The 22,228-nt window shown below is 42.2% G+C and overlaps 3 protein-coding genes across 3 annotated transcripts; all 3 read right to left on the bottom strand.

Moving 5' to 3' along the window:
- Positions 1 to 1,127: 1,127 nt before the first annotated feature.
- On the bottom strand, positions 1,128 to 6,122 carry tnni1a (troponin I type 1a (skeletal, slow)). The gene is made up of 8 exons (XM_041945200.1): positions 6,055 to 6,122; positions 3,660 to 3,691; positions 3,532 to 3,538; positions 3,354 to 3,395; positions 2,995 to 3,126; positions 2,541 to 2,630; positions 2,256 to 2,432; positions 1,128 to 1,700 (listed from the first exon to the last, which is right to left on the bottom strand). Exons 2-8 carry the CDS (start codon positions 3,671 to 3,673, stop codon positions 1,596 to 1,598), a joined length of 567 nt encoding a protein of 188 aa, XP_041801134.1. The 5' UTR covers positions 3,674 to 3,691; positions 6,055 to 6,122; the 3' UTR covers positions 1,128 to 1,595.
- A 4,151-nt stretch (positions 6,123 to 10,273) lies between these two features.
- On the bottom strand, positions 10,274 to 12,642 carry phlda3 (pleckstrin homology-like domain, family A, member 3). The gene is made up of 2 exons (XM_041945203.1): positions 11,962 to 12,642; positions 10,274 to 10,859 (listed from the first exon to the last, which is right to left on the bottom strand). Exon 1 carries the CDS (start codon positions 12,395 to 12,397, stop codon positions 11,972 to 11,974), a length of 426 nt encoding a protein of 141 aa, XP_041801137.1. The 5' UTR covers positions 12,398 to 12,642; the 3' UTR covers positions 10,274 to 10,859; positions 11,962 to 11,971.
- Positions 12,643 to 13,778: 1,136 nt separating this feature from the next.
- csrp1a (cysteine and glycine-rich protein 1a) lies at positions 13,779 to 21,796 on the bottom strand. The gene is made up of 6 exons (XM_041945197.1): positions 21,521 to 21,796; positions 18,199 to 18,308; positions 16,632 to 16,800; positions 16,425 to 16,554; positions 16,245 to 16,341; positions 13,779 to 14,301 (listed from the first exon to the last, which is right to left on the bottom strand). The coding sequence occupies exons 2-6, from the start codon at positions 18,305 to 18,307 to the stop codon at positions 14,225 to 14,227; spliced, it is 582 nt and encodes a 193-aa protein (XP_041801131.1). The 5' UTR covers position 18,308; positions 21,521 to 21,796; the 3' UTR covers positions 13,779 to 14,224.
- Positions 21,797 to 22,228: the final 432 nt, after the last annotated feature.

Genomic DNA, 22,228 nt, shown 5'->3' with positions numbered 1-22,228 from the left:
ACTCATATCTAGAGAAGGCTGGCTTATAGGTTGTCCCATTAAGGTGCTATCTTATGGAACTAGTTTGCATATCATTCTCTGGCTGAAGAAGCAAAGCATGCACCAGTGCTCTGTCACTGGAAACACTGAACTGAAGACTGAAGACTGACTTTTGTGTTGTGTTGCTGCAGTGTTCATTTCATATTTATTACTGCACCGTGAGGGAAAACTGTTATTTGGTGACACATGACTACTGCAGGCTCTTTGCATTCACTTGATTAGGCGATAATGATTAAAACACCATTACGTAAAAACCTTTCAGAGCATGCTTTATGAGCATGCAAAACAAGCAGCAGCTTTTACAGCTGTGGACAGGATGCTGCCGTGGACAGCTGGCAGACAGGAGCATATCAGCAGAAATGTGCTCTCCTGCAAAAGATCCTCTGTGAGAGGAACGTTTCTTTGAGTTTGGGTTTGTGTTTGTCTATGTGTTTCTTTCACATCCCACAAATTCAAAAGAATGAGAGTCCACCAAACACACAGTACAACTGACACTGATGAGGATGCCATTAGTTAAGGAAGTATTGTTGGACAAATTGAAATTTTGACCCGGTGATGGTGCTCGATGAAACGTCAGGGGATCCACAAAGTGATTACAATTAATCCTGAGTGGGATAAGAATATCTGTACAACATTTCTTGGCAATCCATTCAACAGTTGTTGGAATATTTTCATCTGCGCATAAGAGGAGGGCAGACCAACAGACTGACATTTCCATCCCTGGGGCCTCGCTGTGAGCATGGCTAAAAACACAAGAGGCACTGCAACCATAAATTATTTAAGGTGTTTTTACAGCTATGACTGACCAAAGTCCCCTTTGATCGCAGTAGTGGAAAAAGAATCATGTTTGATTTAGTGCTTGTTCCTCTTGCCAAAGGAATCCACAGAAATCATAAATCATAATCTACAAAGTGGAGCATTGATATGTTTTGCTGTAACTCTAAAACTATAAAAGGAAGATCGATAAGATTATTATCCTTGTGGAGAAAGTTCCGTCTTTTTTTTATTTAGTAAAGCCATTGTTGATTGAGAACACATTTGTACATTAGAAAACTCACAAAGAAATTACCTCAATTTTGTGTGCTTTATTGTGACAGTTTCCATAAAAATCCAGCTGATGCAGTGCAAAACATTTTGTTACAGTTCATAAAAACACAGGTCATGCTCAGAGCAAGCAAGAATACAAGATGCAGTTTCATTTGACCAGGTCATATTATTCTTGGCTTGAATATAATTTGGCCTGCTGGTTAGCGTACAATCCACATTAGTCTTCTGGAGATACAAACCTGCATTTTTTGACTTTGCTTTCCAAATATATGCCAAAATCTCTGGGCTTCAGGTGTAATATCAGTTATGAGAGTAAATTAATAACACATGGCACATAGATAAAATCATTTTTAACAGCAAACGTCGGGGAGTGTTGGGACATCTTCACACCTCCATTGCAGGAGCATACATAAGAATGACAGCATTAGGCTGACATGCAGAAGCTGCAATAGAGCAGATGCAGGAGGAGTGGCCTCGCTCACGTGACACCAGCCCGTCACCTTCTGGCTTCACTGGGCTGGACCTTTAGCAGCATCGAACATCTTCTTCCTCCCCTCCATCCCTGACATGGCCTCCACATTCTTCCTCCAGTCACTGTCCTCAACTGGCCTCTTCTGCAGACATACAACAGATAATTAGATGGTGTAAAAGAGTGAGAACAGGTGAAGCAGAACAGGTTCGTAGAATTTTATTATCGTTGTGTCTAAGCCTTTGAGGCCCATGATTTCACCTGGGAATCCCCTGTGAGAATACTGTGGAACCACACTAGTATAACTGGTTTACACCATCTAATACACTCAGAGACACACACGTCCATGCAAGCACACACACACATACACACAAGCACCTGCATGCATCTGCACATGTACACATACACACTGACCAGTGAGCAGAACCGGTCACAAAAGCTTCTCCACTGTGTACAATGGTATCATTGTCTTGTGCGTGGTCCCCGCCCTGCATTGGCCTACTGCTCAGTATCTCAAACACACCCATAATCACACACATGCACACACTTTTTCAGGTTTTCAGTTGTGCTGGCGTCATCTGCGTATCTGAAACTTCACCGTAGTTACCTTGCACACCTGCCATGAAAGTACACACCTTGCTTGGCTCGGATTGATTGTGTTCTGTGTGTAAATGTGTATTTTACTTCCTTCTGCACACACCTTCTCAGTGTCTTCTTTCTTGACAGACTTGAGGTTGGCCCGGAGGTCCATGGAGACTTTGTGTTTGGAGCCCAGCAGTGAACGAAGGATGGCGTCAGCAGACACACGAACGCGTCGAAGATTAGGCCTCTTGAATTTCCCCCTGAGGTCCAGCACCTTGATGTTCAGGTCTTTAATCTGCACCAGGGATAGAGAATCAGCAATTGCCGTTAGTGCTGCAGGATTTTCTCATGGTGACAGTACTGCCCATAGCACATGGGAATTGGCTGAGGAAGTAATGCATACCTCACGTGTGTTGAGCATGACTTTGGCTTCAATGTCATATCGCTCCTCATCCACAACATCTACCTTGACATGGAGCTCTCTGCAGAGATCCTGTACACATACACACATAAAACACAAGCACACGAGTTAAACAATGTTTGCTTTATGAAAGTGATCACTTGGAAGTTACAATTTAGTTATGTAGTTTATCTCGGAAAGTTCCAGTTTCAGGGCATCATCCTTTAAAGCAATCTTTAGTGCCCTGATTTCCTTCAATTTGAGAGAACTGGCTGACTGTGACACAATAAACATAAAGTTCCAGGTTGAAAAGAAGGACGTTTTCAGCCTGGATCCACAACAGTTTCCTGTAGTTAAATTGGAAATGCCTTCATGTGTTTTAAATGACTGAGAAGCCAGTGGAAGGAGTGAAGAATGGGAAGGACGTGGGAGAATTCAGGGAATTTGGAACAGTTACCTGTAGCTGTGCAAGGCTCAGGCCGCTGGTGTTCAGAGGAGGAGCTCTCTCCGCCAGATACTTCTGTTTCTCCTCTTCTTTAACCAGGATCTCCTGTTCCAATTCCTCCTTGGCCTTCGCCACCATCAGACTCTGCACAAATGTAAATTGACATATAATACGATGATGTTTACATTGTTTGTTTGTTTTTTTCATAAAATTTTAAGCATTCAGGTCTCACAGTAGTCTGTAGATGTTCACATTTATTTACCCTACATGTTACAGTACAGGACAATACTCACAACATGACCTCTGCTGCTCTCCTGTGGTCAAACATATGTATTGCATAATAGTTTGGAGAAAAATGTGGTCTTTCTTACCTTGAGCATCAGCTTCCTTGAAGCTGAGATCTTTGGTTTCCTCTGGATGGGGAACACAATTCAGGACAACACCAACACAATTCAAATGCTAGTACTTCACTTGCAGCTTAGAATACCATCTGATTATATCTGTGGAATGTTATTAAGAAATACTTAAAGATCAGCGATTAAAACTTACCTCTTGCCTGTAAAAGAAAAATGGAAAAGATTTTAAGGAAAGACAAAAGATCATTTGTAAACAAAGCTCAAAAATATGTGTAAATGAGTAAATGGTCTATATTAAGAACGCTAAGCCTGATCACTCACACATGCTCAGGCATCCTGCTGGTGAGATCTCGCTGGTGGAGAGACAGAAGAGATTAGAAACACACACAGACACACAAACTCTGAACAGTTGTCAGTGTTTGTTCATCAGCTTGTAGGGGGACAGATCATCTTTCCATGGTGAGCGCTCTCTCAGCATGTGGAGTCCGTTTCAATGTAAGCTATACAATACAATAAGCCAATCATACAAGACACTACAATGACTTCCCGGCTTGTTGTTTTTAAGGATTTTTTCCTTTGGCATTTTGCTTAATTTAGATGGTGACAGCTGGAGAGACAGAGCAAAGGTGTTTGAGAGAGAGAGGGGGGATGACATGCTGCAAAGGACTCGGGCTGGAATCAGCTGCTTAGGTGAGGACTCAATACACGTTACACGCTCTACCAGGTGAGCTACCGTGGATCTACCCTTCTGCAAAGTTGACACAGTTAGCTAAGAATATAGATAAACAGTTGGAATAGCAAAAGGTAATGTATAAATGTATTAAATGGTTAGATAAAAGAACTGAATAAGCACTTAAACTAGTTAGCTGGAAGCAATGGGCAGAATAGATAATTAAAAGTGATGGATTAATTTGTGAAATAGATAGCTGTAGTAGTGGGTAAACAGTTCAAATAGTTAGCTAAATAGTGTTAGATTGTGAATGCAGATATATAAAGTAATGACTAAATGATTTAGCAGTTAGCCAAAAGTAATGGTTAAAATAGATAAAAAGAATGGATAGAGGGTTAAAATACAAGTAAAAATGGTTGATGTAGTCAGCTAAAAGCAGCGGATAAACTGTTAAGATAATTAGCTAAATGACATTTGGTTGTTAAAATAGATAGCTAAAAGCAATAATTAAGTGGTTCAAATAGTTAGCCAAAGGTAGTGGTTAAGATAGTTAGCTACAAGTGACTGAGATAAATGGTTAAAATACAACTAGAAGTAAAATGAAACATCAATAAACTAGGTCTATGTGAAAGTAGTGGATGAATATTGAAACAATTAGGTAGAAGTAATGGCTAAATGGTTGAAGTACAAAGCTAATAGATTAGCCGTTCAATAGCTAAATGGAATAAATAGTTGAAATAAATGGGGGTAATGATGAAGGGGTACTTGCGTCCGCCTGACAGAACTGTCAGGGTACACCGGACCAAAAGGTCACCACTGGTCTAAGCAACTTTAAATCCAGAGTGGTTTTTCAGGTTTTGAGATCTCTGCTGTTGAGACTTGAAGGCCTGTACAGTGGTGGTGGAGTTTAAGTTTGTGGTGCATCAGAAATCTCCTATTTCTTCCTCAGTGTTGGCAGTTTTGATCGGAAAATATTGTCTACCAAACGTAAAATAACACAAAAACTGTGAGAGATTTACCAAGGCTTAAGGTGAGACTGTGTTTTAAATTACTTAACTCGCCTTGTCGGCTCATAAAATAGTTTTCGCTTCTGCCATCACGTGATCTGACCTCTTCCTCAGTCGTGGCCTTTATCAAATCACAAGTGATTTACAGTACTCAGTCTCTCCTCATCGCAGCCTTTCTCTCTTAATGCCCCCCCTCCCTTTTATTATTTGGTTCCAGTTGAGAATGATGCCACCTAAGACCCTCCCAGCATGATGGGGTTACAAGCTGCTCCAGCGGATTAGGAAAATTCCAGACTGATAGCCATCTCTCCCTTCTTTCATCCCCATCTTTCTCCTCTGGATTATCTTAGGGAGAGGAATTTAGAGTGGTTTGTCTCCCCAAATAGACCAGGGGACATCTGATAAACAGCTGTGGAGGGTGATTGTGCTCTGAGGTGCCCAGTCTGGATCAAGGTTTTACCGCCAGTAACTCATGGATGCTCTGTGACGCAGCCAACTTGGCAATTCAAAAAAACAGCCCACGGTGCTTTGGAAAGTTCATGTCAGCCTGGGATTTGATCAGAGCTGCTTTGGCTCCAGATATAAACCAACTAGTTTGTATTATTTCAATTAATCATCCTGCAGAGTGCAAATGCACTTATGGTTTCGGTGCACCCATAGCCCCAAGGATATAACCAGGCTCAACAAAATGGCATAAACACTTGATTGCTATCTACATCTCTACTAATATCACTGTTTTTGAACTGATATTGTACACTAAATACACTGACCCCCCTAAAAAACATGAAATCAGCGCTTCTGCTAGATCTGCCTGAAGGCAACTACATTTCCACTGTACAAACCAGTGGATCCATAATATTTTGAAAAGTTGAATTAGTCTACAAGCCCATTTTTCAATAAATAAATGGCTGCACCAGAAAGATCTATATCTATTCAAACTGCCATCCATTCAGTCTGAGTATCATATGCACAGAAGGAAGAAGCAGGCTTAACACAGCACCTGAAAAGCTTTACACACCACACCGTGAAGGAGCCTTACCAGTGTTAGAAGCAGGAGAGATGCGACAGCAGCAGAGGCAGGATGGACAAATCAGAGATGGGGCCAAGGATTTGGTGTCCCTCTATTTAACTGCACCCCCAATTGTCTCACTCTCTCTTCCTCTTTTGTTAGTGGAGGCTATTATTAGTCAAGCCCATCTCTCTTACTGCCTAATCTTGCTCCATTTGTCTCTCGCAGCTTCAACATAAACCAGGGGCCAGCAGTTAGAGCCTGGAGCTTTGGCCTTGCACGACACAGGAGCATGAAAGCAACTCAGAGGATGAGTATAGGCAGGGGTTGTTTATACCAGTCAAAGATTGACTGGAAAGGGCACTGAAACTTAATAAAAATGGGAGAATTAGTATTTATAATAGAATGACAACAGTGTTGTTATACAGTATTTTTAGCCGCACTTGTGGCATGGCTCTAGGGTTGGCAACTTTGGTCTGTTGGTCTGGTGCTTTGGTCCAGACTGAAATATCTCTGTATCTCTAACTATTGGATGCAATGCCATGAAATCTGTACAAACACTGGTGATCCTGAGGGAAGGAATCCCAATGGTTTTGTGATCCCATGACTTCGCCTGTAGCACCACCATGAGGTTATATTTGTTGTTTAGTGAAATATCTTAACATCTGATAAATTAGCTCTAAATTTTGCACAGACTTTCTTGCTGGCCAAACGATGAATCCTAATGAGTTTGATGATCACCCAACTTTTCCTCGAGCGCAGTCCTCAGGCCAAAATTTATTTCATCCGATACTTTGGGTTATGACAAAATACCTGTGAAACTAAAGCCACACCGCAGAAGGTGCCTGTGTCACAGCTAAAACTAATGACATTCCCATCAGCCTCAGCTGTTCACTTCATGTTTAGTGCTAATTAGCAGATGTTAGCAGGCTAACGAGCTAAAGTAAGATGGTTAACATAGCAAACATCATAGCAATAATTAGCATTGCGATGTGAGCATGTTAGCATGCTGACATTAGCATTGCTGTCCTCACAGAGTTACTGGCATGGCCGTAGACTCTTGTTTACCCACACCTAAGCCTCGAAGGGCAGATCTAAATGCTAGACATGCCCACAGGCTGCAGGGGGGCCCTTGGGAAATTTTTGCCTTGAATCAAGCGTCCCGGACAGATTCATGTGACAAACAAAATAAAACTTCAGGGCACCGTATGTAACCCAAACCTCCCAACCTCTGAACACAGACCTGGATCTTGCTAATAGGTCCAGTCTGGCTGCAGATACACACAACTGACCCATGAAATAATAAAAATAAAAAAAAACTCTTTTTCTCTCATTGTCTCTAAATGTAACACTTGCAGCAGTTCAGCTTATGTGAGGACATTGAATGAGACATTTTTGAGTTGTATTCACATGATTGAATATTGTAAGTCTCTTTAGATAAAAGTGTCAGCTAAATAAATGCAATATGAGCTAAATGACACTTCACACAGTTCTGATGCCGTAAAATGTGTGTTTCCATCCAATCGTTATTAGTAATGACTTGAGAAACATCCACAAGTGAGTAGAAGTGGATTGGGATAGCTTGTGGGGGCAGTGTGAAGCCTGGAGGACATTCTATCAGGAGGGCTCAGTCTTCTGTAGGTAAATAGCATTGTGCCATAATAAAAATCATGCAGATATGTCATATTACGTGTACACCCGTACACCATCTTTACTAAGCGATTGTATTTTATTGCTTCTTTCACAGTTAGTTTGATGTATTTATGATGTGTTGCTTTTTCAACAACAAAAAGTAACTGGAGCAAGTTTATCACAAATTACCTGTAGTAACTAAACAGTTAATAAATAGTTTTAAACTTTAAGTTCAAGGTAATGCTCACTGTGTCATAAACACTGTTTGGCACATGTTGGAGTGCAGTGCTTGTCTATCTAACAGGAATTTGTTTTTTACCACTGTGGTACTGTGACATGGTAATGTGGTCACTACTATGAATGATACATCACCAGGTCTTGGTAAAATTTACAATGATAATTGTTATAATGTTAGTCAGTATCATTCATTTATTGCATGTGTTGACAACACAGTTCTTTATCTAGTCAGCAGAAGTGACTTTATTTCACTGATGCAGGGTTCACTTTCTCAAGATGTCTATTTTTGGTCTCCAGTTCCCTGCCAGTTTTCTTTGGCGTCAGCCTCATTAAAGCTAAATTTCCAAATTGTAGTGAGAATGTTGCACATTCAAAATGAAGAGGACCACAGATCAGGGTCCAACAAATTCAAAAAACCTTCTAGAGCAATGAAAGAAAAAGAAAGCAGGACACATTTCACGCTGTGATATGTATTTCAGGTTCAAACAGTACGTAGTTAAGAGGTGGTGAAGTATATGGCAAAGGAGTGCAGAGAATATAAATAGAATTTTTAAAAAGAATATATCACACACATGCACATACATATAAAAACATATTAGATGCACCAAACAGATGTGATTAATCAAAAAACAAATAGGAGTCTGTACTACATGAAGACTTGCCAAAAACTTCAATGTCCAAACCACAGAGAGGCCTAACACACATACACACACACAACCAATGGTGAGAGAGACAGACCTCTAGTGGTGCAACACTCACACAACAGACAGCAGCTCCAGTTGATAAAGCCTGAGAGGAAAAATGTGACTTGTAAAACATTTTGAGCAATCTTGAGTTCTTGTCAAAGAAGTATGCACACACATGCTTTCTCTTTCTGCAAGCACTGATAAACTAATCAGATGGCTGTCGTATTTGCCATAACATCAGTGTTAACATAAGGCAAACACTGGTCTGACTAACAGTCATTCAACTCCAGACCAGCCCCTGTTCTGGGACTTGGTTTATGAAATTGGAGGGTGTTGTACGTGTCTGTTTATCTGCTGAGAAAACCAGACACCCTGGACAGAGGTTATGATGTTTAGACAGGGCATTCCACTGAGTAGTGTGAGCACACACACACACACACACTCTGAAGGGACTGGATTGCACACAACCACCACCGAGCACAGACATTCGCACTTCAGCTCCTTCACACATTTTATTCTGTGTATTTACACCTGCCCACACACACACACACACACACACACTGCTTAGACCAATGATCCATCACTGGGTGTCTCCACTCCTTGCAGTGCTCCTGGTCCCTTGCTGACTCATGCGGTGTGACTAGCTCCGGGGTTTTCCACAGTAACGAGAGAAGTCACTACACAATCAGCCCTTTATTCCTGACCTGCACTGAGCCCCACAGGCGCACACTGCACACACACACACTCACACACGCACACACACACACACACACACACACACACACACACACGCACACAGAGTCATGTTTCCATCACTTTTGGGAACATTACATAGACTTACATTCATTTCCTGGAGACTTACTCTAACCATAACCAACCACTGTCTAACACAAGTCTTCACCCTAAAATTTAATGATTTACGTTATGGGGACTTGCATTTTGTCCCAAGAAGTAAGGCAAGTCCCCACAATGTGAATTTATGAACAGATTTATGTCCCCACTACATGAGTAATTCATGGCCACACACACATCCACATAGACTTACATTCATTTCCTGGAGACTTACTCTAACCATAACCAATCACCACTTGCCTAACCCTAACCCAAGTCTTCACCGTAAAATTTAATGATTTACATAATAGGGACTTGCGTTTTGTTCCCATAAAGAAGACTAGTCCCTACAGTGTGACTGTGTTAACAGAATTTTGTCCCCTCAACACGAGTAATACACACACATACACACAAACAGAGAAGATGCCTGAATGAACAATATATGCTAGGCCTCACTAACAAGAGTCTGCTGATGCTGAGGCATTGCTGAATTTCATGCTGGGTGTGCACATAATCTTCTGTGGGTGAATATGTGTGGGTGGATGTTTGTGTGCACATGCCTCAGGCTCACCGTGTTTCTCATTAGTCCTCCACACTACTGAGAACAAAAGGTGTCCCGACTTCAGCATACACGCGAGAGCAGAAGAGCAGTGCCACAGCGTGTGTATGTCTGGTGTGTGTTTTCCAGAGGCTATAACAGCAAGGTTACGCCACAACTGGAAACAGATGAGCTTAGCAATTAATGGTCTGAACCCAAAATAAATTGCAGCTGACTGTTTTGCTCTAAGAGACATGATATATTCCAGTGTAGAGAACTGAAGCATAGTTTAAAAATAGAAAGTGACATATTTCAGCACTTCAGGATTCCTGACAAAAATTTATTTCATCTGTTTAGGAGGGTGATACTGTACATAGTTTAAGCAAATACAGTAGGCTATATACAGCGGAATACAATGTGCAATGAAGTTGAGCAAAATAGTTATTCTTCATGTTCAGCTATAGAAAAACATGCAGATCTCTTCAGTCGATAAGAAAAGTTTTCGAAGCCTGTCAAACAGCGATGTGGTTCCATCAAATGCAAGAAGAGAAACAACAAGGCACGAGGGGGTCAACAGCGTTCCAGCTCCTCAGTTTCTGTCCAAATAATGCCATCTTTTCCTGATGCAGGGGTCTCCCCAGTGACCTCGAGCAATGAGGTCAGGACAGAAAAAACACTTCCATCCATGCTTACAGTGGGCCTATATCAGATTCCTTGGCTTTGCATGACAGCGTGAATGAGCTCATGTGAGAAGACAAGAAGGTCGTCTGTGACTCCTGCTCTCAGTCCTTTACTCTCTGTTCTCTGGTGGCCGTTCTCAACATCCCATGATGCCGCGTGCACCACAGAATCAAGCCGCTGGATTTGGTGTCCTCAACGCTTCTCCACTCTGACTGGTTTGAGTAGAAAGGCTGGAAAAAGAACAGCAGATTTTGAATATTCAGTTGCTACAGCTGATGGTGTTCAACAAAGTGCAGTTGTAGTGAGTTACACTGCACTGTTACCACGGCTACTAAGTTAATTTGGGCACTTGACGACTGCTCTCTTAAGGAAGCATCGCTGTGGATTCCTGGACCGTGAGCTCATAGTTCAGACTTACAGACTCGGTTCACGAACATTTGAGATTTCAGCGACCGGCCTCAGTAAATAACACTGGCGTCATGCGTTAGAACTAACTGTGTCCTAAATGTGGACAAGCTGAAAAGATGTGTGGCTCTGGTCACCCCAAATGTCCAACTGTCTTTATGTCAGAGACGGCTGTAGGTTTGTGTGTGTGCACGTGTGTGTGTATGTGTGTGTGTGTGTGTTTAAAAATACTTGGCTGCCTAGTGAGGGAGAGGCAGGCAGATGTTATTTCGGAGGCTCACATTGCATCGTAATTATGTCCTCAAGTGAGAGTGGGTTTGTGTCCTAAGAAGACTGCGATGCATTCAAGGCCGCTGACCATAGTGAGTGAAAAACTGACATGACTTTCACTCGACAGCGGAACATCCAAACACTGAAGTGGCACTTGTAAATAACCTTTAGCACGAGCTCAGCTTGAGGCTTGAGTGCTTCCCAGCCATGTGCCACTTCACTCCCGAGAGTCAGGATGTTTTCATTCCGCCCAGTCAAAGCACCAGCTTGTTACTATTAGCACCCCTTCAGCCACAGAGAGAGAGATTAGCAGTTCAGTCAGCGGCTGCTCTGCCTAGACTTTTTGGATCTTTGATGATCCAATGTTTGAGAAGCTCTGGCTGGGAGGGAAAAAGACAGCAATTCATGACATGTATACCATTACCCCTGAGGTGTTAATGTGATGCTTTGACTTGGGTTTCACAATCTTGGCGACACAGCATTGGCATTAGTACAAGTTGACACAAGTATGGGACAATGTGGTGCCACACTGTCCTCCAAACCCAAAAAAGTTTACATTTAAGCTTAAATAAATAAATACAATAATATTCCCAGACGTGTTGGCTACATTTTGATGACAGCCTCGGTGTATTTCACCTCCACCTGGGCAAGGCTTACCCTTTCCAGGTCAGAGCTCCTCATCCTCCCCAGTGCTGCCCAGGTGGGAAGTGGACAGGTGCCTCTTCCGCCCCGTCTGCACGGCCTGCAGGTTCTTGTAGCGCACCAGCGCCAAAGCGATCTCCGCGTTCCACGCCGTGCCGTCCTGCGCACAGCGAAAGTCAATCTCCTTCCCTGTGGCCATGACCACGGTGAAGTACACCAGTCCGCGCTTGTACTCCACGCAGTCCACCGTGGCCATGCGCTCAAAGCGGAGCTCCTTGGCTTTAGAGCTCCACGCCGAGCTCGGAGCATCGCCGCCGCCGCCGCCTTTGCAGTTGTGCAGACGCAGCCCTTCCTCTGTGAGCACGCAGCGCTTCTTCTTCCACAGCTGGAGCAGCCCGCTGCTGCGCTTCTCCAGCAGCCCGTCTCTCATCACTTTGGCCGGCAGAGACATGGCCACGCTGAGGCGAAGTGTTTAGACAGAGCCGAAACTTTGAAAGTCTCCAGCAGAGGCGCGTCTCACTATTTAACCATTAAATATACATTATGTTCGGCTACTATAACGGCGTCCAGTGTCCTTCAGGAAAAACATATCTGTCTGAGCTATGACACTAGTAATAATAGGCAATGCACAGCTCTCATATAGTCTGTGTGTAACTCCAATCCGTGCGCAATGACAGCACGCCGCGGATGTTGGTTGGCTGGTCTGCCTGGATATGTTTGAACATGCCCGACTCCTCTGTGGACCTTCTCCTCCTCCAGCACCCCGCCTCCTCCTGACGGCAGGAGGAGATCCGGGCTGTTTATTAGATTCCCTAATCGTGCGTGCGTGTGTTTGTGTGTGTGCGTGTGTGAGGCAGTGAGTGAGAGTAGACAGTTGGATTTTACAACTGAAATATAGGTAGGTGGGTTTAGCCACCTCCCACTTAGGTCACAGTGCAGTTGTTTAGAAAACCTGCCACACACCTGTCAGTATTAAAAAAAAAAAATATTAATTTAGTTAAATTACATTTAGCTGCTCTTTCAAGTTCCAAAAAGTGTTTAAGACAAGCTGCTGTTTCTTGTCTCTTTGTGAGAGCTGGAATGTGAGTGGGAGGCAAAGGGTGGACAAAGAAGTCAGATGTGTAAGTGTGTGAGAGCAAAACAAAGCGCAAGAAAGACATGTTTTGACTGAGCAGAAACAAAGGGATAACTAATCAATTACTAATCATTTTTTAAATCTATTTAGTCAGTCTACTCTATTTTCATGGGCATGCTGGAGCAGTTACACTTCTGTATATATATATATATATACATACATACATTATACATGTATGTATATATATGTATGTTGTACATGTACATGTACATGTTATACATTATACTGTAAATGCAGAACATTTGCGACACACATCCTGAAATAATAGTAGGCGTGTTTGGAACAATAAAAGCCGAATGAATGTAATGATTAGGCCTACAGCAAAATGAAGTCGAGAAACTGGTTAGATTGTCATAACAAACATCAAAGGTTTGCTGGTTCCTCTGAGGATTCACTTTACTGTGCTTCAATTAAGCTCACGAGGGGAAGCTTAGTTACGGTCATTAAAAAAAATAAAACTTTTATTCTTCTTCTTCCCATCCTTGATGGCGACATGGGTCTGATGTGACATGAGCTCTGTGGGTGGAGTGAAGCTAGGCTACTGGACTTATCATCTCAGCATTGGGATGTGTCACTGTAATGATATGAGAGGAATGGATACAATGAACATGTGTCATTTCTTGACACTTAAACACAGAGCGTCAGTCTCCAAACTGTTTTGCTTCCCTATACACACATACACACACACACGCGCACACACAGTTTCACTCACAGGTTTTAATGTAATTTTTATAGCAAATAACAAAAACTGGCCCTAAAATCTTTATCTTTTCCATTTTATTTCTTATCATTTGGAAAGCACACCATACAAACAAGCAGCATTTACCGTATTATATTGCTGAGGTTTCATTCAACAGCCTCATTAAGGAGAGGGTGATAAAATTCAACTACAGCAGAGTGCAAATGAACAATGCAGCGTTAAACAGATAATGTTTCAGTATTAAGTGTGGCTTATGTATCAGGATTTACTGTAACTGCACTAGTAAATCACCTTTGACCTATATGTGACTAAGACGGTGATATCATTTCCACTGTGCAGTTTTAATGTGTGTTTGCACGTTTCCTGGCAGCAGTCTGCCCCCTGCAGGATGAACACAGTAGTGCAGCATTCTGGAAACCTGTCAACGAACTTCTCTGTGCTCTTCACTGGGTGTGCGCCAGCGCCCCGGCTCCAATCCCGTACCCAAACCCCTTGGGACCGAAGTTTTTGGCATAACAACCTGTTGGAAAGAAAGGTAATGTCAAAAAAAAAAAAAAAAAAAAAAAAAAAAAAATCCACGTTTTGGTACCAACATGATATCCCGCAGATAACCGCAGTTGGAGCCTCGTATGTCTTAGTATTCATGTCCAAAACGCCTCTACTCGAGCGTAATGATAAAACAGAGAGGCACAAACTGGGTCTGTCATTCACATCGTCAGAAACAGTAGTTGTTCGTAATGTTGCATTGGTACACTTTCCCATTTGTGAGCACAGGACATAACTCTGTGAACAGTTAAAGGCATATTCACAGGCAGTTAAAGGCTGCACCTTTAAAGGTATTTCTGACGTCTCTCAGATGTCCATTGTCTACCTTAAATTTAAAATGCTTGCATGTGGCAAAACTTACATTTAAATCCAATATTTCCACAGTCTGTGCAGGTCCTGTGTGGATGTTTGCGGTCAATGCCTCTGCCTGACATATATTCAGCTTAATGTACTTCCAGCAAAGGAGAAGAGTCTGTAGAAATATTGGGATTGGGAGACGTTTTATCATTCTGGGCAGGTAACAGACCCTTTTCACGGCAGGCATTTTGACTTCTTAAAGCAGGGAAGGACAGGTGTAAATAATAACACTGATGAGGGCTCCATGAAGTGTCCCAGAGCCTGTTTACACCTGGCATAATGCGTCTTGGGTGATCTGATCACAAGTGGACAGCCAAGACATAACACGGTTCACACATTTGTCTACAGTGTTAAGAACTAATATACATGTACGGGCTAAGTCTTTTTCAACTTGCAGGTGAGCAAGTCGACAGGACGAAAACGGAACTTGGACCCCCCGCCATTTCCTGCATTGATGAAGTATGTTCCTGTTACTTGCTTATTAAAAAAATAGAAAAATGCTTAACATTCAAAAGAACTGGTATTTTGGTCAGGTGGCAGCAGCGCTGCATGCTCTGTGAGGCCGAGAGGTGTGCTTCAGTAATGTTCGGTAATTCTGGTCTGGGGAACACTAAGAAAAAGCAATCTCTATGCTCTCTATTCAGTGTATGTGTCTCTCTATGTTAGGGGGCCCTCTGCTGTATTCTTGTGTTCATTACACCTCAGTGTACACCCTGGAAAATTGGGTTTTGCATCTAATCATTTCCCCCCTAATTTAGGTTGTGTAGCCTTGCTCTTGCTCATGTGTACACTGTGTGACTGCTGTATGATGCATCAGCCTTATGGCATCGCTTTCAGACAAATGCAGCCCATATGGATTAACACGGGTCATCCTGCCAGGCTTCACCACTCTGGACCTGCATTAAAATAGGTCAGACAAAAGCCTTCTTCTTCTCTGTCTCAGAGCCGATCATCTGTTTCCATCTAGCTGGCAAACTTGGCCTCCGCCCAACCCAGCATGGTTTTTGATCTGCTTTTATGATACAACCCTTCCCATTTGTCTGGGCTTGCCACTGGCAATTAGGAATGCACCGACTTGTGCATCCCCAGTGGCTGGGCAACCTGGGGCTCATTTTCTTGCCCAAAGACACTATAGCGAAGTGGACAGGAAGAGGCTGGGATCAAATCGCCAACCCTGTGATCAGTAGACGACCCACTCTACCTCCTGAGCCCCCCCTAGGTCTTACTAGAGACTGCTGAAGACTGCTACAGTAAAACTGCTTTGGATAACTATTACCTTGTAATTGATATCTTTTGGTCGCTACACCTAAGCCTTCTGACTATAAATTAAAGCTGATGATTATATTAGGGGTGGTATATTTCTATCTTTTAGGGGATTTGTATGGATTCACAGTTGCGGACCTATGTCTTGTGTTAGTTGTGACAACCAGACATTAACCCATGATAGCATGATAGCCTGGTATGAACAGATTAAATGTGTGTTGAAGAACGCTGGTGCAGTATATAACATAAGGTTTCTTTGTGACTGTAACAGTACACCAGTTGAACTCAGTCTTTTACCCTTGCAGTAGATTTCTCCATCCTTGTCCGCTAGTGTGGTTGACTCAAGGCTCTTCCTACATGTGGCACAGGTGAAACATCCATTCTTGTGCCATGCCTGTAAATAAATAGGAGAGCTATTTGAAAAGGGGTTTGCTTTTGCAAGCATGCACATGTGTGCATGTGTGTGTTTTTTCTTACACTCCCAGCTCCAGTCACTTTCTCAGCAGCGTAGACAGCCTTGCCACAGCGAGGGCATTTGTCTGACCCGCCAAACTTCTGAGCGAGCTTGGATGGATGTGGGTTGCTGGTGGAACGATGAGGAGCAGGTCTGATGGAGAGAATGAGAAAATGTGGATAAAGGGTCTTAAAAAGAGATCAGAAAATGTGTGTTTGTGCGGTACTTACTCTTCATGTGTAATACCCAGAGACTCTCCCTTGTCCATGCTGAGGGTCCCTGCTCCCTGCCCATAACCGTAGCCTTTTGGTCCATACTTCTTGCCGTAGCAGGCCTTGCAGTAGATTTCATCCATATGAACAGCAACAGTTGTGCTGTCCAAATTCTTCCCACACACCACTGCACAGACACATTCACACGCACACGCACGCGCACGCGCGCGTACACACACACACACGCACGCACGCACGCACACACACACACACACGCTACATATTATTGTTTTGCATATCTGTGCACATGTTTTTGGGCACATTCATGTGCTTAGACTGACTGACTGTTTCCTTTTATGGAACAGTTCTATTGAAGAAAAATGTTTTCATATAAATTCCATCACAGGAATGTTTGATTACAACTCAGGAACACAAATAACTCCACTCAGAGCTCCATGAAAGCTGAGGAAGAGAAAGACTTTGTTTTTTTATTTCTTTCAGTTAATTTCTTTGGTATTGATTTCTAACAGCTATGATGCATGTTTATGCTTTTAGAATGTTCAGAAAAAAATACCCCCACACTGTTTTTAGTGTAGGTAGATTATCTTGTATTGTTGGTGTACCTTTGTCATCAAACATACACTGCCCAACATATGATGTGATGCTATCTATCAGTAGCAGCTCAACTATGCCACAATCAATTTTAATATAAATTATCAATAGTAAATGTCTAGTTTCAGCCTCTGATAATCAAAGAGTGATGGTTTCTTATTTGACCCACTAATTTACTCTAGTGTTGAAATCGAAAAAGGAAAAGATACAAATTTTCATGCTTATAAATATTATAGTGTCTGAAATGCAAAAGGAGTCTTTTTTTCTTTTTTTTTTTAAATGATCATGCATGTTATCCCATAACAGCATTTTATTAGGGTCCAAGCACTGACTGGTGCAAGGACACCAATCCTTTGTAATGCAAAGGATTATTATTCTATGCCAAAGTGAATTGCATTTTTGAGAGGCTAAAGGTGCTCGAAAATTGAACTTGCACATTCATCAAATGGTGAACAATTATATATTTTTTGGGTTGTGTACATGGATGTGGATGCCCTACAAAATTTCTACAAAGTAGCCCTTGTGATACGTTTCACCTAGATGCACCAAATTTAGCATGTCCAGCCTGACAAAAAACACACCTTAAGCTTAACAGGAATTAAGCTATTTTGAATTTACTGTACTTTTGCTATTTACAGCTGTTGGACTCAATCAAAACCCAGTCTGAAGACGTCTACATGCCAATATTCAGTCATAGTCATGGCGCTACTTACTGGCAACAACAAATGACATGTTTCATACTTTGATGTGCTCCTCTAGCAGGCTGACCAGATCCACCTCAGTTCTGGTCAGAAAAGCCATAAGACCTTAATGATGGTAATGTAACAAATTTTGATGTTTCATCATGAAACAGGAAGTTGTTGTTGATGGTCAAGTGATGAGTGACTAGTGACATGAGTCAGGAGTTCAGTGGTTGACACTGAGATGGAATGAGATGAGAGGAATGAGAGGAAGCAGCAAAGAGTTTACTCACTGCACAGGAAGCAGGACTTGTGGAAGCTCCGCCCATCACAAAGAACCTCCTCTGCAAAGTAAACTGTCTTCAGGCAGCGGCCACACTTGTTTCCTCCTCCTAATGGCATCCTGTAGTAATTCATGCAGTGTGAACACAGACATTTATTTTTTTCCCCATATCTTAATTGCAGGTACAGCATCCTAACAAAGACCCAGAGAGGAATAACTAACGATGAATTAAAAGATAGAAAATAGGAAAAATCTGGGAAGAGACAGAGGCCATGTCTAGAAGGACATGCAATTTAAATGTTATTTTCTTGACCTTGTTTAAAGGCCTGTAATGTACATATGAAAAAACAAATGGATCAAGGAACTAATCGATTCCTTCGTACATCCGTCGAGCAAACACATTTACAAGAGTTTGTGTAGTAAGAAACCTGTTAAAGCATCTATATTTAACCGCCTATAATTTTGGTTTTGTCAAGCCAGGCCCAGAGACTGCATTTTCACTTCTGCCAGTTCTGTGGCTTCTAGCAAGGACCAGCAAGCCAGCAGTGGGAAAATGCAAGAAGAATTCCTTTTTTTGTTAATCTGCCCCAGATGAAAGTTGCTTTTTCTGAGAGACGTGAGACAACCAGCATGGAAGTATTGTGACAACGTAGCTTTCTGTCTAACTTTGAGTTTTAAAGTTGGTGAGATGTGAGAGACTTTGGTATCCTGCCCGTTTCTACCCAGTGTGTTTCCCAGATTGACCCTCCCAGTCCATTCTCGCGTATCCACATCCACATTCCTGACCGAGTAAACCCTCCCACCTCCCTGTCCCTGACTCATACCACCTACTCCCCGCCTGTCTGTCTACATCATGTCTGCAGACTGTACCTCTTAATCCAAGTTGTAATTTTATGTTACTATACAGGAAATATGTTGAAGAAGCAGCCTAAATTCTACCTGGGTTAGCTCCTTTTTCTTGTGGTCAGAGGATGGAGCTGAGCTGTCTGAGCAGAGTATGGAAATGTTTGTCCATTTCTTACCAACCTCAGACACACTTTCTGTTTTTTAAGGAAATCAAGATAGGAAATGACATATACGCTGTGATCCTGTGACTCGCTCAGAGAAGCTTGGCCGTGCCAAATGTTCTCTCTCGCTTTCTTTAAATGTAAATACAACACCTCAAAATTAAACATAGCTTCTTTACTGCAGACACTAGAATGGTGCTTAAAGTGAATATGAGCTCAGTGAATAACATTAAATCACACATTAGCTCACAGTGAAGTAATGGGTTGAGCGGATTGTGTCTGGCTGCTACTGCAATGTGACTCCCCATCATTATAAGCACTGAGTTTATTTCTGGGGGTTATTCAAAGGCCAGACAGTGAAATCTTAAGAGATGCTGGAAAAATAGACTGGGAAGGGAAAGTTTCAATAATATATTAAAGTTCTACTACCCAAGCAAGCTAACCAATGTAAAGCCAATTAAAGTGACATCAGTTGTTTTTTTTTTACTCAATCACTGAGTCTCTGGCTTTATTTCAAAGCACTCCAGCAGATGTCATCTGTTGAAACATGACAAAAATTAAAAATGAGACTAGCACAGCCACAGAAAACTGAACTGAAACTTAGGGAAAGTGCGGTGAAGCAGGGTTAGTATAACATGTGAAACGTAGAGGAAAGTGAAAGGCCTTGATTATGAATGTTCTGCTGGAAGGAATTCATATTAACAGCCACAGAGATACCAACAGGCATTTTCGGGGATTATTTTCATGTCAAGCCTCGCAGTTTGTATATTCTGCAGTCCTGGAAACGACAAGAGTGCCAGTAAAAGCAGAAATGTCAGGAATATTTTTGCACCAGACATTGGTTGAATAATATAATTTTAAAGCGTTCTAGCTGCCCAGCTAGGAAAATATGACTTGAAGTGGTAAGTCACAAGTCTCAAATAACCTTCTAGCTCTTTATTGTCATTTTACAGCAATTTTGGAGCCAAGATGAGCAATGAGGAGCAGAAAAAGAAGACAGAAGCTTGTATATGAGCTCAGTGTCATGATGTGAAGATGACTCCAAGTCCCAGCCCCTGGACCATGTATGTGAAGCAGAAGGTGAGAAACAACAGGTGAGGAATATGATGAAGCAGAGAATACTCTATTACTTACCACCTTTTCTACACTGGGCACAGTATTCTTGTAGATGAATTCTGCTACATGTTGGTAATGCTTCTGTACGTTTCGACCACAGACTATAAAAGAAGTGGTCGTAGCCACTGTGATGTCTCCCACTGGTTTATGGACTACCATTTTGAAGCCTCGAATTTGGCATTTTGGCTGTTGCCATCTTAGTATATTTAGGATCCAGGAGAGATCATATCTGAACGAGAGGGAGGAGCGAGGGGTGGATCTGACAGAGAACCTGAGGACACTATGTGCATTCAGCTAAACTGGCACAGCAAATGCTGAACAACACCACAGACAACACCCAAAAACAAGTTCATGGCTATTTAAATGTGCACAATGCCATGGGTACGCTTTACTACACTTCTACATGTCAATCACTAGGTAGCCACGCCCTAAAACATAGCCTGCTTTGTCTCTTTTACTCTAAGCGGGACCATAATTTATAAACTGAACATCACATTGAAGAAGACTTGGAACAAGTGATTGAGACCATAAACTCTTCAGGAAAATGTTAACTGAGGTAATAAATCAAACGACAAGTATGTTTGTTTTCTCATAGACGTCTGTACAATCAGACTACTCTTTGCAACCTGTGGAGTCGCCCCCTGCTGGTAATTATAAAGAGTGCAGGTTTAAGGCATTTCCCCATTGGCTTCACTTTTCAAACATGTTGGGACACATGCAGTTGTACAGGAATGCCCAAACAAAACAGAGTGAGTGTGAGGTAAGGACCTCAGGGGTGTACACAAAAGTACAAATTCGGAAGTCTGTTCATGAAGTAGATGGGAGTACATGTGACATCTGTGGGATTTAGGCTCAGGTTAATATCAGTCTACTCTTCTGTATCAGCTCCTGCACTTGTTGCCCACACCAGAGAGCATTAAGATCTTTGCATACTGTATTAGGGTTTCTTGTACATTAGTGTTCCACATGGTGTTAATGTTTAACTGCATGCTTTGATACCACTTTACAAACTCGAATGTATAATAGCTGTTCAAACAAAGGCGTCTCCTCTGGCTTGACTCGCAGGAGAGCTTAACAGAAAATAAATTTACACTGTGGCAGAGCGTTTTTCTCGTCATGCATCGGCAGAAAGAGTAGGAAGTGAATATAGTGACATGCAGACAGAAGGCAGGAAGCATACGCAGTTTGCAGTATATTAACATTACATACCTGCAGTTAGTAGGTGCAGTCAGTCCGTGATGATGGACAGATTGAGGTTTGACTCCCTGATCAAAGTGCCGTTGTGCAGCACTGGGGTGTGTTCAGGAAGCCAACGGTCCAAAGTTGTGGAGGAGTTGCACTTCTATTCTTAATTGAAAAAGTAGCTTCTCTAACTAACCCAAGTGTAAGACTTTATTCTGGTTTGTCCGGTCATACAAAATAGACCCAGACAGAGCTGCTGGTATGTGCCGCACCGCCCTTCCACTGTTCCAGATATGCTGAAAGGGAGGAGCTTCCTCTGTTGCTGCTTCAGTGTGCAACGTACTGCGTGTTGAGTATTAGGGGAGTTTCAGGGTAACTGGTTTAGTGAGAGAGAAAGAGAGAGAGGGTTGAATGGGGAGGGAACTTGGATTGGAAAGCTAAAAAAACTGTGTATTGCCTTGCACAGTTGAAATATTTTCTACCCATTAAGAATTAGAGCCAGAAATACAGTGAAAACAAAAGATTAACTGCAGGCCTCATTTAATAATTTAAAGAGTTGGCTCATATATAAACATGTCTGTGGTATTTCACACATTTCCTCCCCTTTCTATTTGAACTGTTTCTCTCTGGTTTCAGGCTGTACTTTACATGAAGTCATAAAGGCCTCATATTTGGAGGATAAAGGGGTTTACACAACAATTAACAAGCATGCAGTCCTGCTAAACTAGGTGAAGT

The sequence above is a fragment of the Chelmon rostratus genome, chromosome 10 (assembly GCF_017976325.1).
Source record: "Chelmon rostratus isolate fCheRos1 chromosome 10, fCheRos1.pri, whole genome shotgun sequence".
Classification (NCBI taxonomy): Eukaryota; Metazoa; Chordata; class Actinopteri; order Chaetodontiformes; family Chaetodontidae; genus Chelmon; species Chelmon rostratus.
Note: the sequence above shows the minus strand (reverse complement) of the source record. Positions and strands in the feature narration are given on the sequence as shown.

Coding starts and splice junctions, on each gene's coding strand:
- csrp1a (XM_041945197.1), bottom strand. CDS start 18,307: ATGCCATTAGGAGGAGGAAACAAGTGTGGCCGCTGCCTGAAGACAGTT. Junction 16,801..18,198: donor CAAGTCCTGCTTCCTGTGCA/GTGAGTAAACTC, acceptor GTGTCTGTGCAG/TGGTGTGTGGGAAGAATTTG. Junction 16,342..16,424: donor AAGTGACTGGAGCTGGGAGT/GTAAGAAAAAAC, acceptor ATTTATTTACAG/GCATGGCACAAGAATGGATG.
- tnni1a (XM_041945200.1), bottom strand. Junction 2,631..2,994: donor TGAGCCTTGCACAGCTACAG/GTAACTGTTCCA, acceptor GTATGTGTACAG/GATCTCTGCAGAGAGCTCCA. Junction 2,433..2,540: donor TCATGCTCAACACACGTGAG/GTATGCATTACT, acceptor TCCCTGGTGCAG/ATTAAAGACCTGAACATCAA.
- phlda3 (XM_041945203.1), bottom strand. CDS start 12,397: ATGTCTCTGCCGGCCAAAGTGATGAGAGACGGGCTGCTGGAGAAGCGC.